This window comes from Tetrahymena thermophila (assembly GCF_000189635.1).
Source record: "Tetrahymena thermophila SB210 genomic scaffold scf_8254359, whole genome shotgun sequence".
Taxonomy (NCBI): domain Eukaryota; phylum Ciliophora; class Oligohymenophorea; order Hymenostomatida; family Tetrahymenidae; genus Tetrahymena; species Tetrahymena thermophila.
In genome coordinates, this window is record NW_002476143.1 from 1 (window position 1) to 18823 (window position 18823).

General features: G+C 22.0%; 5 protein-coding genes across 5 annotated transcripts; 4 read left to right on the plus strand and 1 right to left on the minus strand. All coding sequences in view use genetic code 6, as the record gives it.

Annotated features, from left to right (window-relative positions):
* Nucleotides 1-1080: 1080 nt before the first annotated feature.
* TTHERM_00836560 (basic region leucine zipper protein) lies at nucleotides 1081-2544 on the minus strand (the record flags this gene model as incomplete). The annotated part of the gene is made up of 1 exon (XM_001025229.3): nucleotides 1081-2544. One exon carries the CDS (start codon nucleotides 2542-2544, stop codon nucleotides 1081-1083), a length of 1464 nt encoding a protein of 487 aa, XP_001025229.1.
* Nucleotides 2545-4699: 2155 nt separating this feature from the next.
* On the plus strand, nucleotides 4700-6298 carry TTHERM_000836564 (hypothetical protein; the record flags this gene model as incomplete). The annotated part of the gene is made up of 2 exons (XM_012800351.1): nucleotides 4700-6041; nucleotides 6096-6298. The coding sequence occupies exons 1-2, from the start codon at nucleotides 4784-4786 to the stop codon at nucleotides 6296-6298; spliced, it is 1461 nt and encodes a 486-aa protein (XP_012655805.1). The 5' UTR covers nucleotides 4700-4783.
* A 1033-nt stretch (nucleotides 6299-7331) lies between these two features.
* TTHERM_00836570 (hypothetical protein) lies at nucleotides 7332-9118 on the plus strand (the record flags this gene model as incomplete). The annotated part of the gene is made up of 3 exons (XM_001025230.3): nucleotides 7332-8411; nucleotides 8611-8839; nucleotides 8895-9118. 3 exons carry the CDS (start codon nucleotides 7332-7334, stop codon nucleotides 9116-9118), a joined length of 1533 nt encoding a protein of 510 aa, XP_001025230.2.
* Nucleotides 9119-9574: 456 nt separating this feature from the next.
* On the plus strand, nucleotides 9575-10890 carry TTHERM_000836572 (PAP2 family protein). Its single transcript, XM_012800352.1, has 2 exons — nucleotides 9575-10177; nucleotides 10413-10890. Exons 1-2 carry the CDS (start codon nucleotides 9632-9634, stop codon nucleotides 10707-10709), a joined length of 843 nt encoding a protein of 280 aa, XP_012655806.1. The 5' UTR covers nucleotides 9575-9631; the 3' UTR covers nucleotides 10710-10890.
* A 4242-nt stretch (nucleotides 10891-15132) lies between these two features.
* Nucleotides 15133-16464, plus strand: TTHERM_00836580 (tubulin; the record flags this gene model as incomplete). The annotated part of the gene is made up of 1 exon (XM_001025231.3): nucleotides 15133-16464. One exon carries the CDS (start codon nucleotides 15133-15135, stop codon nucleotides 16462-16464), a length of 1332 nt encoding a protein of 443 aa, XP_001025231.1.
* Between the last annotated feature and the right edge of the window lie 2359 nt (nucleotides 16465-18823).

An 18823-nucleotide genomic window follows, 5' to 3' on the forward strand; every position in this document is an offset into this window, starting at 1 on the left:
CCCCAACCCCAACCCCAACCCCAACCCCAACCCCAACCCCAACCCCAACCCCAACCCCAACCCCAACCCCAACCCCAACCCCAACCCCCAACCCCAACCCCAACCCCAACCCCAACCCCAACCCCAACCCCAACCCCAACCCCAACCCCAACCCCAACCCCAACCCCAACCCCAACCCCAACCCCAACCCCAACCCCAACCCCAACCCCAACCCCAACCCCCAACCCCAACCCCAACCCCAACCCCAACCCCAACCCCTCATTATTTACATTTTTTTAAAAACAAGATTTATTTATTGAGATATTTCTTGATATCTTTTTTCTGTTTTTTGCATCATTTATTTGATTTCATTTTTTTATTAATTTTATATTTAAATGGATTTTGTTTTACAATTCCATAAATATAATTTGAATAGAATTTTCTACTATTTTAGTTTAATTCATAATTAACAAAGTTAAAATATTTAAAAATAAATATTTAGATTGTATCTGATAGTAAGTATTTTATTCATTATTGATTAATTTAAAATATATTTATGTTAGTATCTATTTATTTATTTTGTCAAAGAGCAAATAATGCACATAATAAATTAAGATTTAAGTTTTCATTTTTTAATTAATATTTTTGTATATGTTAAAATAGTCTAATTAAGACTTAGTGAATTAATAATTAGAAGCTGAGATGATTGATAAATATAATTATATTTTTACCTAATTTCTTGTTATAATTGATTGACTTATTTATATATTCTCATTAAGTTTTTAAAAAATCTTTAGAAAAGAATTTTGATAGCAAAATTAGAAATTATTTAAATGTAATTAATTTTATTTATAATTAGAATTTAAGACAAACAAAGTTTTTTTAAAGAAAAATAAACAATATATGAATGAATATTTTTATACTAATATCAGATAGATTTGGATATTTTAATGCAATTAAATTATTTAAATTATATAATGGAATTATAAATTATTAATAGTTAGTATGACAGTTCATAATATAATGAATAATAAAGAAAATAAATTATTATCATCAATATTATTAATTTAAAAGTTTTTAATAAAGAATCAATGAAAATCCTCAAAGATTTGATTAAGTTCCTTAAATTTATTCATATTTAAGTATAAGACAAGTGAGTTTTATTTGATTTCCTTAGTTATCTTAATAGAGTGGATAATATTAACCGTCGTAAGCTGAATAGAAATTTGTTTAGTTTGTTAAAGTTAGATTTATAATATTATGCTTTTAAGCTGGGTTTTTGCCATATAAAAGTATATAAGAATTTGGACATATTATTTCATCATTTTATTTATCTTATAATAGATCCAAAGTGTCTATGCTTGAACCTGGTTTACCAAATTCGCTGATCAATCTAGAATTTACAATTTATTATTCTTAAAAGAGGTCTTAGTCTATTCCTGTATACACACTTAACATATTTTAATCAGTTTAAATAATTGAGGGGTTTTTAACACAAGTTTATTCTCCCATATATGAATCGATTTACGGAGCTTCATATCTTTAAAGCATAACATTTATATTTCTTTCTGTATTATCAAAGCTAGTGTTATGAACTGAAATGGCAACAAAGCAAATTAAGAATATTAAAGCAGCATTTGCGCCGAAAATATTGTATTAGTTGTTTTGTCTTCTACTTTCAATATAGGGAGTATCTTCAATATAATCAATATAATCACTTTAAGTATCTTCTGTACTACATTGAGATTTGCATTTAGAACATATATTATTTACTAATTATGAACTCAATTCTTAATTTTATTTTTATAAAGATTTAACTTGCTCGCTTAAACTTTTATTTTCATCTTCAAGACTCAAAAGTTTTTTTTTCCTGTCATCTCTGGACCTCTAAGCAGACATTCTATTCTTTATTTTTTATTAAGTTTTTTTATCTAAATTTTAAAATTCTTCGTCGTTTTCTAGCAATTGATTTAGCTAAGTTTATTCCTTATCTTTATTTTTAGTAATCTTTTTGCTCCTTTTTTTGCTTTTTTCTGAGAGAGAGCTTGACTCTTTTTCTAATTCTTCGTCCATGATTTTATCTATATCAGTACTTGCGCTTTCTTAATTTTGATTGCGAATATCCTCCTCTATTTATTATTATTATTTTATAGGTTTTTGTTGTTGTTATTATTAGTTTATTTAACCATTTCTTTATAGCTCTTAAAGTTTTTATTTTCTGAGAAGTACTTTTTATTTAATGGGCATTCTAGTATTAGTTGTGGGTTGAATATTATTAGTAGTCTAATTTATTTCAACTCCATTGGTTGGTTGATACTCGGATTATGAATTTAAATTATTATTTAATTTGAATTCATTTTCTTGCTCAGCCTGAAGTTATTGATAGCTAGACTAATCGAAATTATCAAAAAATCCCTTAGGATAATAATTTTCTAGATTATCCTGATGAAGAGAATCCTAATCGCTCATTTGAGAGTTAAAAAAATCTGTATTGGCTTTTGAGTTGCTAAGATAGTCATATTAGTTATCATCTTATTATTCAAAAATTGATGTGTAATTGCTCATATTTTTAGTAAGTTTTAAACAAATTTAGTTTGAAATTTGATGAATATTTAAATTATATGGATTTTAATGATAATTAATTAATCAAATCACAAATGTAGCAATATTAATTAATGTTTATAATAATATATTATTTGACTTGCTTCTATGAGATTATTAACCTTCTCTTTTTTTTCTATTTTTTATTTTTTTTTTGCTTTCAAAAATATATACAAATATTTTTAAATTACCTTTGATTTACTTAAAGCTTTGAAAGTCACATAAAACACACGTGTGAGTGAATAACTTTTATTTGTATGAATCTGTAAATAATATATAAACATTTTTCATTATATTAATCAAAGGTCAAAAGTTCTTTGATCAGGTTTGATTCAATTATTTAAAAATTCTAAGTTTTGTCTACTTTATAAAAAAAATATATTACCATCTCTTAAAGTTATAATGTCTCGTCTTATAAAATATGATAAATCTTTTAAATTGTTTTACATAAAGTAAAAGCCATCTTTAAAGTAAAGTAAAGATAGATAGATAACTATTCTCAATTCAAAAAAAATATTAGCATTTATAAATTATAAAATATCATTTTTACATAAATTAAAACATACAAATAAAAATTAAATAAATATTTATTGCTATTCTAATATCATGTCCTAAGATATTTTTAAATAACCAATTTACAAATAAAACTCAAAGCATTATTTTAGTTTATAGAATTAAATACAAAAAGATTTTAGGTTATTCAAATAGTTTTAGTTTTTTTATAGATATGATAGAAAATAAAAGTAATTTGTTTCTCTTTTCGCATTTAATATTTTCAAGAATTCACATTAAAAAATATTTTATATTTAAAAAAATATTTATGAATGAAATGTAAAAGTATTAATTTAAAGGGTTATTTAATAAGCTAAACTTTTTATCCCTTCTTCCATTTCTTAATTTAATTTTAACCTTGAATATACTTTTCAATAAATCCATCAAAAGAAATATTTTTATATTATTCTTTTTCTTTGTTAATTTATAAATTTGATTTATTTTAATTTTATTTGCTTAATAAATCCATTTAATATTAATTTTTTTAAAAAATTTAAATATGAAAATATTTTAGATTATTTTTAAAATGAAATTACTATTTTAACAAAATTTTTTATTTACTAGTTTGTTCATTTCAAAATACATTTTTCAAGTTATTTTTTAAATAGATTTTTAACTCCTTTTTTATTAAATATTTGATTATATACTTAATGTGCTTAATTAATTATAGATATTTAAAAAACTCTCACAATTTCAGAACATTAATTACATTTCTGTTTTAATTTAAATGAAAAAAATACCTTTAAATATATTTTTATATAAATAAAATATCTGAAATACTATAAAATAGTTAAATAATATCTGAATATTTAATGTTCTTAACATAAAATATTATTATTAATAAATAAAATAAACCAATTAAATATTGAAATATAGTTTAACAATGTCTAGTTTATTATTATCTGAATATTTAATTTTGCTAAAATTTAAAATATTATTATTAATAAATAAAATAAACTAATTAATTATTGAAATAGTTTAATATTCTCTATTTTATTATTGTTTGAATATTTAATATTGTTACAATTTAAAATATTATCATTAATAAATATAATAAACTAATTAATTGTTGAAATAGTTTAATATTTTCTAGTTTATTATTATCTGAATATTTAATATTGTTACAATTTATTTAAAATATTATTATTAATAAATAAACTAATTATTTAATAGAATATAGTAAAATAGTTTGATAATCTCTAGTTTAGTATTTTCCAAATATTTAATGAAGCTAATAATTAAAATATTATTAATATCTTAACATTTACTTCTCTTTAAATTCATTCTCTAATATTGTATTATTCTTTTAAAAAATAAAAAAATTAAAATTAACATGCAATAAAAATAAATATCAAATAATTAAAATATTTGCTTAGAAGGAATTTAATAAATTTATTTATTTAATATATCCTATATGTTACTTCAAACTAAACAATTTAGAAAAGGATAACCATTGCTTCAAATTTTATTTTGTTAATTTGCGTATTTGTTATGTTTTAACTAAAATATTATTTAATTTTATTAATCAAGAGGTGGTATAAGTAATAACAAAGAAAATCATTTAAGTAATTATAAGTAAGTAAAATATTAGAAATATAGTTTGCTGTTAATAATTAATTGTTTGTTTGTTTATTTATTTATTTATCAAAATATGGACGAATAATATGATATTAATACTATAGATGCCCATGATTTTAATACACCTAGAAAAAATTAATAAAATTTGAAATCTAGACAATCTGTAAATAGTTTTAAGAGAATAGGATCCAACTTTGAGATTCCATATTAATCTCAAGAACCAAAATCAGGATATAAAAATTACTCATCTTTAGTAAGCGAAGTTCCTCAAAAAAATTCTTAATAAGATATTAAAAGCATCACATTTAATGTATCTCCGTTTTAGTTTTACTCCAAGCACAATACTAGATAAAGTAGTCATGATTTTGGTACAAAGATTAAAGATTTAAGCACTGATAATATAGCATTTAACTAAGATAGTACCAATAAATAATAATAGATACAGCAGCTTAAACAGTTTTCATTTTCTAAAGAAAACATAGATTAGCTCAAATCCAAGGAATCTAATGCGAAATAAGAAATATTGAATGAATCCTAAATTAATATTTAGAAAAAATCTCCTCTTGGTATTCCTTTTTAGCCTTTTCACCACACTAGAAGTGGATTCAAATCAAAAAACAATTTAGAAGATGGTAATGGCTCTCCTTAAAATTAAAATTTGAATCCGTAGTTTAATCAGAGCTAAATTACAGAATAGAGAAGTGAGTCTCAATTGGGAAATATAAGAAATAAATCATGTTTTGTTTAGAGAAATGATAATGATGAATTTTTAAATAAATATGATCAAAAAATATTTGATATAAACTAAACTTTAAAGTAAATTTAGTTATACAAAAATAATCTTGATTAAATGTAAAAGTAATCAAAGAAGAGATCAAAATCTTAGAATATGCAAAATACTAATTCTGATCATAAATTTAAACTCCCTGCAATAAAATAGCCAGTTATGTATTTCTCCCCAATTGACTAGCCATCTCCTAAGAGCTAAAAAAAGATGAAAAAAGCAAAAAAATAAAAATAGCAGGGAATGGTTTCTCTAGCAAAATAAATCTTAAACAATATGCCTCAAGAAAAATTAGCAAACTTGATGGCAATTAATATGTATAATTAAGCATTGATGAAAAAGGAAATCAACTAAGAGAAAATTACAACTGTTATTGAAGAATAAAATAAATTACTTTCCAAAATGCTTGAGTAATATGAAAAGAAACAATTAGATACCAAAAAATAATTAAAAACGAATTTCTCTAAATACGACGACGATTATGACAAATAAAAATTCTAAAAAGATAAAAAGAACTTTGAAAAAGTTTACTCGAACATACAAAAATGTAAGTTGTTAAGTTAATTTATTATTTTTAAGTTAAATTTTATATTAAAAAAAGAGTTTGAATAATAAGTTAATTAGATTGGCTTCCAACCTTAAATAGATAATAACGAAAATTACTTGAGTAAGCCTCTTTTGACTGATAGTGATTTGCCTGATTAAATAAGAAATACAAAACACCTAAAAAGAATACATACCCACACACAAAAATATAAACAATTTATTCCAAGTAAAATTAGCTAACCTCCAATGTAATTTTGATAAAATAGAAAATAAATGAATGAATTTTAAAACAAAAATGATTGTCTATCTCAAAGCGAATTTTATTGAAATTAGTGTAAAATTGTGAATAAACTTTATTATCAATTAACTATAAATAATTTATAAATATAATATATAAAAAACTACTCATTTATCTAAACACAAAGTATACATTTATATTTATTTTAATTTCTGTTTTATAAGTAAAAATAGGTTAATATTTAATTTAAAATAAAGTCTTTTTTTATTTATTTATTTAATAATTTAATGTATAACCTTTGAAACTTTATTTATAATTAATTGCTAGTACAGTAAATATAAACAAAAGATTAATAAATTAGGTTTCCAAAATAAATTATATTGATAAATCAAATTTTATTTTTCAAAAAACTGAATATTATTATTAGTGTAATTAAATTGTTTATAAAACTTTATAAATTATTAATCCACACCTGCTTGCTAATTTATTTATTTACTTATTTATTTAATAATTTAATATGATGGACTCAAAATATTTTATGATTTTAATTTTTAATAATTCAAAAACAGAATAAAATAATTTAATTTTTTCTTTAATACATTGAAATGTAGTTTAAATTTAGTTCAAAAAATTTATGCAAAATAATAAAATTTGAATAAAAAGCAAAAATATTATATTTTGACATTACCTATATTAATATATCCTATTTTATTATTTATGTTTTTCATACCTAAACGAAAATTTAAACATGAACAAATCATTCTTTATTTTTTTAAAATACTTAGAATTAGATTCATTTATTTTGTTTTATTTAAATATTTGAAAAGAGAAAAATATTTTATTTTCAAATTTTTATTATTTTTATTTAAATTATTATTTTGAAAAATAATTTGATTTAAATAATTTTCAACTCGTTCATTTATTATTATTTCAATTTGTATATTAGTTGGTTTTTTGTAAACTCCCGCAAAAATAGCTGATTAAATAATTTGATTTTTTAATATCTTTAAAAATTTAGTAAGTCTTTTAAATATTATTGATTTAGCTTGAATTATGTAGGGAGTTCCTTAAAAAAGGTCTGTTATTGAACATAGCCAGAAAAATAATTAGGCAAATGAAACTATCAAAAATACATTAAACATTGATGATAAACTGAAATTCATAGAGATAGAATAGTAAATAAAATTATTCGTTTAAGGCTTAAAGTATCTACAGGTTGAGAACGATTAGTAGGGAAGTTAAAAAATAGATACTTAATCTTCGTTAAATAAAATTGGTAAGACTTAAGACGAATACAGCGATGTCAAACCTATCAAAAGGAAAGTGTAATTAGCTGATTTAATAAAGCAAGATCAAACATATTACGATAAAATCACTTTAAAAGAAAAACATATTGCAAAAAATAATTTAGATAAAGATGTTCAGCTAAAAGACTTGATTATCAAAGATAAGCCTTTAACTATGTTTATGAAGGAATTGGGAGAATTTATTTTTATAATAATCATATAAGATGTTACTTTTAACTTATTTGGAATTTAAAAAGATGAAATTTATACAGATGAAAGCTAAGTTGATTTAAACTTTTTATCCTAAGTAAAAATGCAGTTTTAGGTTATATATCAAGAATAATCTCATAGTGAAAAGCTAACTTGCTGTGAATAGACTTTTTACTATCCATAATTTAATGAGGGAGCAACTGTGAGCCAAGAGCCTATGATTTGCTTTTTACTAGGAGGAGATATTGGAGAAATCTTTGTCCTAAAAGACGTGGGCACTTCTTTTTCTATTTCTCGTAGATAAGTTTGCACTGGATAAATATAGCAAATTATAACACCTTAAGAGAATAGCTATTTTTAACATGAAAATTTGTGTTTAGTTCTATCTTAGTTAGAGCATATTTATCTAGTTAATTTTGTAAATGGGATAATTGTTGCTTAATTTGGAAATTAAGGCAGTAGTGGACCTGGTAAATATTTATCAGTCTCGTGGCATCCAAGCTATGAATATTTTTTATCCTCTAGAGAAAATGGAGGCATAGAGCTGTGGAAAATAGATCAAACAATTATTAATCACATATCAGAAGCTTACAATACTAATAAACATCCTGGCAAATTCTTCAGAAAGTATGTTGATGTAAGCACTTTTTTTCTAATTTAAAAGATAAAGAATTCTGATAGATCAAAATCAAAAAAAGCAAAAATTTTTATAAAATAAAAAAGGATGGTTTTTAAAATTTTATGGATAGCAGTAGAAATTTTAACAGAAAATTCTATATTTATAAAATATATATGAATAGATTTAAACACTATTAATACCTCTTATTTAAAAATAGATGGCATATTACTATACACTAGGAGTGCATGTTAATTAAACAGGACCACTTGTGTATTCAACTCTTATGGAACATGTTTTAGTAAGCATTGATAATAATTTTGTGCTGAGATTTACAGGACTAGAAATTAAAAACAGTGAAAGCCACATAAATATCCTTACTGTTGAGTTAAAATTATCTCCTTCAGAGATAGTTAATGTTTTCTCAATTGACTTAGATATCTATATAGGTAAATATTATATAAAAAAAACAACTAAATTAACATGCTTTAAATTTATTAAAAGTAACTAAAAATAGAATACTTGTATTCACTTTAAATGACACAAATCCTTTATTTGTTGATTTTAGACAAATATACTATGAGCCACAGAATTTTAGTTGCTTATTTGTTTCTAAAGACTATAAATATGTAATTGGCATGAAAGAAAAATAAATTTATTTAAATTACTAAAAGGGTTTATTCTCAAAAGATCATCAAATCGAAGTTAAATAATAAATGATTGATTGATTGATTGAATTTTTAAGCTTACTTAACTAATTAATTAATTCAAAAATCAAAATGTTTATTTTCTGAAAAATTTTAATGTTGTTAATTCAAGCAAGAAAAGCAATCTAACTAACTAAATAAACTCAGTCATTCAATAAAGGTTAAAACTAATTATTTATCATCTCGAATTTTGACGCAAATTAATTATAGCTCAATATATAAAATCATAAAATAATAATTTTGAATTAAATAATAGAATTTATTATCTAAAAAATAAATATTTACTTAATATTTATTGCATTTTCCTAAAATTTTGTAGTATTACATTTTTAATTTACATTTAACATATTTATTAATTAATCTTGTAGAAGTGAGCGTAATAACATTATATGTATGTATATATGTATGTACGTATAATATTCTTTAAGAATTTCTCTTCCTCAAATTAAAATCTAATTTGTATTGTTTTTTTACCTATAAAAATATAATCCAAAAAATTTCACTTTTTATTAGTAAAAATATTAATTTGTATTTATGAATCAGCAATAAGCTTATCCAGATTAATAAGTTAATGAGGTAAATAATACTCATTAACATGAATAGGAACATAGATAAACAGCACATTCAATAACTGAGAATATGGTCGGAAAGTTAACTTTCATGGGCATTGCTGCTCTGGTATTGTTTGGTTTTAGGTTAAAGGGAATACCTTAAGATGATGTCCACTGCATAGTAGATGTAGTTCATGATTATTTTAATAATTGGAATAAATATGTTAATGAAAATACCTACTATTCAAACCTACTAATTGTCACTAATTCTTTTATGATTGATTGCATAGCTTTAGGCACTTACTCATATTGGTTAATATGTGTTAGAAATATTCGCTTTATGATCAGTATTATAGTTTTTTATTCATTAAGAACTGTCCATTTGCACATGTTTCACATGAGATTTCCTATGGGCTATAACTGGAATGAACCAACTATAACCTCTCTTACAGTCCCATATGGAAGAACTTCTGATTTTTTTTTCTCGGGGCATTGCGGATTTCTTACCTTATGCTTTTTTGAATTAAGGGTAAATAATTTATCATTAATCTATTTTAATGCTATCAGCAAACAAGCTTTTTATCAAAAGAAATCAACAATTTTATAAAGTGAATAAATAAACATAATTAAAAAATAATTTTTTAATATAAAATCTAAGTTAATTTATTTCCTAAAAAATAAATACTTTTATTCAACAAATATTTTAAGTTTAAAAATTAAAAATTAGAATTCAATTTTTTTAAAAATATATTTTAAACAAAAAGGCATTAGGATGGAAAAAAATATCTTGGATAGCTATGATAACTATGATTTATACAGCTTTTGTTTTAATAGTTTTAAGAGTGCATTATACAATAGATATAACAGCAGGAATAATAATAGCTCATTATATTCATATTTAATCCTAACACTACTATGTTAAAGTAGAAAAAGCTATGTATTCATTTTAGATTTATATAACCAAATTATTTTAGTGTAAAAGCTTTTAATAGAATCTAGAGGAGGAGTAACTAATTTACTTAAAGTAAATTTAGCTTCAAGAAAAATCAGAATAATAATGAAAACAAAATATTTACTCATTCATATTTAAAATTTTTAAAATACAAAAAATAAATAACAAATATAATTAATTAATAATAAATAATAGTTCAATTCAAGAATTTAATATTAAAATTGTATAAATAAAATAATTTAATATTAATTAGTCTTTTTCTTTATATTAGTAGTAGTAGTATCAGTATATTTATATATTAAATAATTAATACACTTAAAACTTAATAAATATGTGTTATTAATTAATTTATCAAATATCCAAATTATAAATTTTTAAAAATTATAAAAAATTTGGATTAGTCAATTATGCTGGTACATTTGAAGTAGGAGTATTATGCTTTTTTGGTATAAAGAAATTTTTTTGTAAATGATAAGATAAATAAATTAAATAAGTGAAGCAATTAAAAAAATATATATATCCATTAGTTAATTTTATATACTTTTATACTACCATTTAAAATATAAGAATATTTGAAAATATCATTTCATATTTGAAACAGGCAAATTATTTTAGATTTTATTTTTTATGTATATTTATTATTATATGGAATAAAGAGGATTATAAAGAAATATTTTATAAGGTAAATGTAAAATTTTTGAATTAAAAACAATTATGTGGCTGATGGAGAGGAAAAAAAGAATTCAACATTATTAAAATAAAATTAAATCTTGTTAAAAAAAATTAAGAATTTTAATTCAAATGTAAAATTGAATGTGACTTAATGAAACTCTTCATTAAAAACTTGTTTAAGAAGAAAAATATTAAAAGTCTAGATAAGAAAGAGCAATACTAAAAAGAAAATCTAATAAAAATTAAGATCATTTATCAGCCTAAAAAGCAAGCGTCTCCTATAGGATTAACAAGATAAATTATTTTAATAAATAAATATTGGCTTACGAGCAAACTATAATAATTGAATAAAAATATATATATGTAAAACTATTTATGTTTTATATTTGTAAAAAAAATAATAAATACATACAATATTATTATAAATAATTTTAAATTATCATATTTTTGTCATAAATTTTAATATGATGTTCTAAATAATTAAATGTAATATCTTTAGCTAGATTTAAGTAAATTATAATTTTAAAAATAAAAATTTTATAGAAGTATTATTGGCACATATGAAAATTTAAATCTTTTAGTAAATTAAAAAAATTATATTTCTAAATAACTTTTTAGATCTGCAAATTCAACACTAATAAAAATACTTTAATTGATTTATTAAATATCATTGGTAATTTTTTATTAAATTTGAGGATTTTAATGATAATTATCATAAGCCACCATAATTATTTTTCCTTTAATTAATAATTATAAATAGATATTTTATTCATTTTTAATGAATAATTTTTCTAATTTTACTTACTAAATTTCATTTTATTATGGGTTTTTATAAATAATATAAATTTTAACTTTTTTTATTTTAATAAATTATGAAATAATATACTTAGTTTAAGTTATCATTTATCTATCTATCTTATTTACTTAATTTAATGATTAGTTTGTAAGATGTTTGAGTTGTAGTTGTATCATTTGAATTATCAAAATTAAAAATACAAATTAAAAAATAAAGTAGATTAGATAAAAATGTTCAAACATATTATCATTTTAAATATTTTATGAAAATTATTGGCTTAATTTTAAGCTTGAATTATAGAGCTTAAAAATATAATAATAATATAAATAATAAGAATAGAAATAAAATATTACGATTAATACTTTTAAGCTACTAATAATTAAGATATAGATTATGATTTACCTTTGCTTATATTTATTTTTATTTTAATGAAAATTATTTGAATTTCAGCTTAATCCATTCTACTTTAAAACAAAATCAACAGTGTAACATTAATAAAAATCACTCTTAAAAGCATAAGATATTTGTTTAAACTTATATTATATTGTTTATTTAGTTTTAGACATAGTTTTTTAATAATAAATTAACAATAATGCTTTTCATTAATAATATTTTTTATTGAGAATCAAAAACATAATAATTTGCAATTTCAAAATAGTTTTGTAAGCTCTGTTCAAATATTTTAGCTTAATGCTCATTTTAATAGCTAATATTTGTATTTGAATTGAAACTACAATGATAACTCTATAAACAAGATACTTTTTTTCAAATTTTCAAAACATTTTTGATGACTATCTAATTTTCATTTTTAAATTATATATTTAATGAAAGTTTTTACAAATAAATTTTTATCTTAAATAAATAAAGTTCATCCTAACGCTATAAAGTATTTATGAATTCTAATTAATAAGTAAAATGAAGCATAGAAATAATAGAATTGCATAAAATTTAGTAGCTAATATATTGTATTTGATACATATTTTCTAAAAGTAGCATGCTAATCATAAAAAAATAACAAAAACTCTGTTACAACTATTAATGTGTAATCTCTTAGTATTATTGTATTTGAATATGAAAGATATATAAATATCATAAAGGTAAAAATATTGGAAATATCATCATTGTATTCTTGCATAAAATTTAATAACTGTAACTTATTTTAATGATAAAAATGTTGAAATGAATTCTACTTGCTTTTGTAAATAGTCAGTAAATAAATAAATTAATTGATTGAAATTTAAAATTAAATTTGAAATACTCAAGTTAATATCAGAAGATAAAATTTATTGATTACCTTTGACAAGAGTTTCTTGTTTTTTTTGTTAGTTATATTTTATTTTTAACCAATATTCATAATTTTCCGCTTTTTTTTAATTTGTAATTTTTCTTATTTGAATAAGTCAGTCAGCTGATATTTGCTTTGATATAGAATGTTTGTTTGTTTGTTTATTTGTTTGTTTCCTTAGTAAAGTAGTTTTTGCAACTGATATTTTATTATAATTTAATAAAATATAAGTATTGTTTGTTTATGGTTTAATATCAATATTGATTGTGGATAATCAATTTTTATTATTTTATGTTAAATTACATATATTATAATATTTTAAAATTGTATTAGTGAGCTAAGGAGAGAAAATATTAACTTCAAAGTAACTACTAAGATGAGATATTTTTTAAAAAGACTATGTTCTGAAAAAATGATAAAAAAAAGCAAATGTTTAAATTACAATAATAGATATTCACAATAAAAAACGTTAGTTATTGTTTAATCAGATTTATATTCAGTTAATTGATTATGGCGCAAATAGAGATTTAAATACTTTACAAAAATACGAAAGAACGAACATAACAAAGAAATATTGAAGTATTTTATTTATTGGTTATTTTAAAATAAATTACAAAATATTAAATGGAAAAGGGTGAATTCCTTTGAAATCATCATGAAATGCAAAGCAAATAAAAATATTGTTTGAAAAATTCAAAACAAACAAACAAACAAATAATTTCTAATTAATTATTGAATGTTTTTTAATTTGATTGTATTCAGATGATTTAATTATACAAAGGAAAAACATTATCATAATCATCACATTTGAAGAAATTTAAAAGCATATATTTTCACTAGAAAGCATATAATCAAATAATCAATCTATCTATCAAGAAATAAATAAATATATTAGGATAGGTTATAAATTATTTGTCTCATTTTTATAAACGAAATTAGACAAACAAAGAAAATTTGGTTTCATTTCTTTTAAAAAATATGGAATACCAATTAAGGGTAGTACTGGCTTATTTTTTGCTATTCTGTTTTGTGTAATTTTAAAAACTCCAGAAATGTGTGCATTTACTTTGAAATCAATTGAAAATAAATAAACAAATAAATTGTTATTTAAGAAAGTACTACTGCTGCCTGATTCCTTTAATTAGTTTTTATTGATATTGAATATATTTTCGAGTTTTATTTATTTTTTATTTGTATTTATGTGGGGGTCAGGATATCTTGTTGTAAAGAGACATGCATTACTTATTTATTTCATCAATAAAAAAAGATTAGAAATAATAGAGAGGTTGTTTTTTGTTTTTAAACTGGTTCTAAATGATGCTGGTAGGCAAAGTCACAAATAATAAAATTTCATTTAAAAATACATTCTTTTATTCGAAAAGAAGTTCGCCATATAAATTATATTTTTCAATGTTTAAAAGGATATCTTTTTTATTCCTAAGTTGATGTTAGATATATATAAATATATAATATGAATAAAAGAAAGATGTTAAGAATTTGTTTATGCAGTAGGAAAAAATTAATTGAAATTAACAAGAAAAAACAAAAAAGAAATGATATACTTCTTTATATTTATTTTTTATTTATTTCATAATTTGATTTTGTGTGGTTTTTTGAATTTTGAAACTTCTGTATAAGGGGGAAAGAAGCTTTAAATACAAAGAAATTTAGAGAGAGGAGAAAGATAATATAATAAATTTAGAAGCGTAGCTTTTTAAAAGAGTAGTTAGATATAATAAAAAGGAAAATAAATAACCCTAAAAAAATAACTTAAAAAAGATGAGAGAAATCGTTCACATTCAAGGTGGTCAATGTGGTAACCAAATCGGTGCCAAGTTCTGGGAAGTCATTTCCGATGAACACGGTATCGACCCCACTGGTACCTATCACGGTGATTCTGATTTACAATTAGAAAGAATCAATGTTTACTACAATGAAGCTACTGGTGGTAGATACGTTCCCAGAGCCATTTTGATGGATTTGGAACCTGGTACCATGGATTCCGTCAGAGCTGGTCCTTTCGGTCAACTCTTCAGACCTGATAACTTCGTTTTCGGTCAAACTGGTGCTGGTAACAACTGGGCTAAGGGTCACTACACTGAAGGTGCTGAATTAATTGACTCCGTTTTGGACGTTGTCAGAAAGGAAGCTGAAGGTTGCGATTGCCTCTAAGGTTTCCAAATCACCCACTCCCTCGGTGGTGGTACTGGTTCTGGTATGGGTACCCTCCTTATCTCCAAGGTCAGAGAAGAATATCCCGATAGAATCATGGAAACTTTCTCCGTCGTCCCCTCTCCCAAGGTCTCCGATACCGTCGTTGAACCCTACAATGCTACTCTTTCCGTCCATCAATTGGTCGAAAATGCTGATGAATGTATGGTCATCGATAACGAAGCTCTTTACGATATCTGCTTCAGAACCCTTAAGCTCACCACCCCCACTTATGGTGATCTTAACCACTTGGTCTCTGCTGCTATGTCTGGTGTTACTTGCTGTCTCAGATTCCCTGGTCAATTGAACTCTGATCTTAGAAAGCTCGCTGTCAACTTGATTCCCTTCCCTCGTCTCCACTTCTTCATGATTGGTTTCGCTCCCCTTACCTCCAGAGGTTCTCAATAATACAGAGCCCTCACTGTTCCCGAATTAACCCAATAAATGTTCGATGCCAAGAACATGATGTGCGCTGCTGATCCCAGACACGGTAGATATTTGACTGCCTCTGCTCTCTTCAGAGGAAGAATGTCCACCAAGGAAGTTGACGAATAAATGCTTAATGTCTAAAACAAGAACTCTTCTTACTTCGTTGAATGGATTCCCAACAACATCAAGTCCTCCATTTGTGATATTCCTCCTAAGGGTCTTAAGATGGCTGTTACCTTCGTCGGTAACTCCACTGCTATCTAAGAAATGTTCAAGAGAGTCGCTGAATAATTCACTGCTATGTTCAGAAGAAAGGCTTTCTTACATTGGTACACTGGTGAAGGTATGGACGAAATGGAATTCACTGAAGCTGAATCCAACATGAACGATCTCGTCTCCGAATATCAATAATATCAAGATGCTACCGCTGAAGAAGAAGGTGAATTCGAAGAAGAAGAAGGTGAAAACTGAGGATCCTTAAATTAAAAATTCAATATATATTTACAAACTTTCATATAAAATAAATATATTATATAAAATTAATTTTTAGTGTATTATATTAACATTAAAGCACCAAAAAAACGTGTTAATATACTACTATAAAATATAATTTATTCCAAATTGACTAAAATCATTATTTTACAACTCATTTGTATATATATTTTATGTCAATTATTTTTTTTAACTTTCTAAAAAAAAAAATTCCTCTTCACATACATGTTAGCTCTTAAAAATTTGTCTGCAAATCCAATAATAATATTTTTTTTTGCCATTAAATTTTCAAATTTTTACTGGAAAAATGCATGGTTTTATTTTCCATCATGATTAATTCAAACATGTATCTCATTTCTCATCAAATTATAATTTTATAATTCCTCAGATAATAGCCTAAAATATAGTATATTGAAAGTATATTCTTAAAAAAATGCTTATTATTTTTAAAAAAAGTATGAATATTCTTAAATTTGTCACTATATTTGATATATAGTTGAAATATTTTAAAATATAAATGCATTAACATAACATTTTGCTTATTTTTATTTTCAATAACCATCATAGATAAACAGATAAAATTATATGATTTTTAATAAGCAATTACTATGAAAAATGAAAAATTATCATTAAAATGTAGTTTAAACCTAATTAAGAATAAGATAAATGCATCTTAAATTAAAAAATAAACTATTATAAATTAGATTTTATTCTTTCTTTAAAATAATCTAACAAGATAAAATTTTTATGAAACAAAATAAATTTTATTTTTCCTTATATTTTTAATTTATTTTGTTTGGTTGTTTGTATCTTATTTTAAAATTTTTTAGATTTGCGTTTTTACTACAAATGCTATCTAAAGTGATTTAAATTTTAAATAAAACTAAGAATTATCTTTTCACAAAAAATGCAAACAAAATTTTTAAATATTTAAAACAATTTAAGATATTTTTAGAAATTTTGATTGATTTTTAATTTTAAATATATTTTTAACTTTATTTTTCATATCAACAGTTTAATTTATGTTAATTTTTAATCTGTAAAAAAGTATTATGAGTTTGTTTTATAAAGTTATCTAATAACATACAAGTATGCATCTACTTATCATAAATATTACCCAAGACCTAAATAATTGCTTTAGGTAATTTTTTATTATAAAATAAAGATGGATGATTTGTAAGAATTTAAGAAGTGTATATATTTTAAAAATTCATTTTATTAATTTAAAAAAATCTAATTTTTATTGTTAAAATCTTGTTAGATTCAATTTAAATGTAATTTCAGTAAAGCAGTATAATAAATAGTAATTCTTTACAATTATAAAAATCAAAAGTATTTTATAAAAAATCCTTTACGTTTGAAAAAAAGTTTATTTTATAGACTTATAAAATTTTTAAAATAAAATAGTTTTTTAAAAGATTTTCTTTAAAAGTACTATTTTCATCATTCATTCATTTTGGGAATCTAAATATATTATCTAGCTTTTAAAATAGCATAAATTTTAATAAATAATAAATGGAAATATTTAAATTTATTCCTTTAAAATTATAAAAAGTTTAATCTTAAATCTCAAATTCATTTTCAGAAAAAAATATTTATTTATTTTAGTCAATTCTTTATAAATTATTATAATGTTGTGTAAGCTTGAAATTCATTATTATTTTAAAAAAAGTTTTGATTACAAAATTTTGAATATATTATAAACACTAATATCGTTAGTAAGTATATTGATTTCAGATAACCAACTATTTTAATAAACTCTAAATTATTCTTATACTATAAATTTATTAATTTTGTTTCAAAATATTCTAAATTACTCTTGAAAAAAAAAAAAATTTAAACATAACTCAGCTAAAATGTTTATAAATATAAATAAATAAATAATTTTTTTAGTAAATATGTTAAATACAAAAAATAACTATTAAAATGTAAATAAATTCAAATATTATATATCAATAAATTTATTAATTTTGCATTAAATATTCTACATGATTTTAGACAATAAATAATAATAATTGATAAAATTTAAAGCTTTTAAAAGTAAAATTTGCTTTTCATGAATCTGTAATGTTAAAAGTATTTCATTTTTTAATTTAAATATGCAGCCAAGCTTTAATTTTTACTTTTTAAAAATACTATAGATTCAGATAAATGCAAACTTAAGTAAATGATAAAAGTATAGGGTGGTTTAGCAATTGCAAAAAATCTTTATTTTAAATTTATAAAAGTGTCGATTAGTTAATTTATGAGATATCACAATAGTTTCAATCTTTTTATTTCTAACCAAATTTTTTACTTAACAAAAATTTTATGTTTCCTAAATTTCGAGGAGTCATTG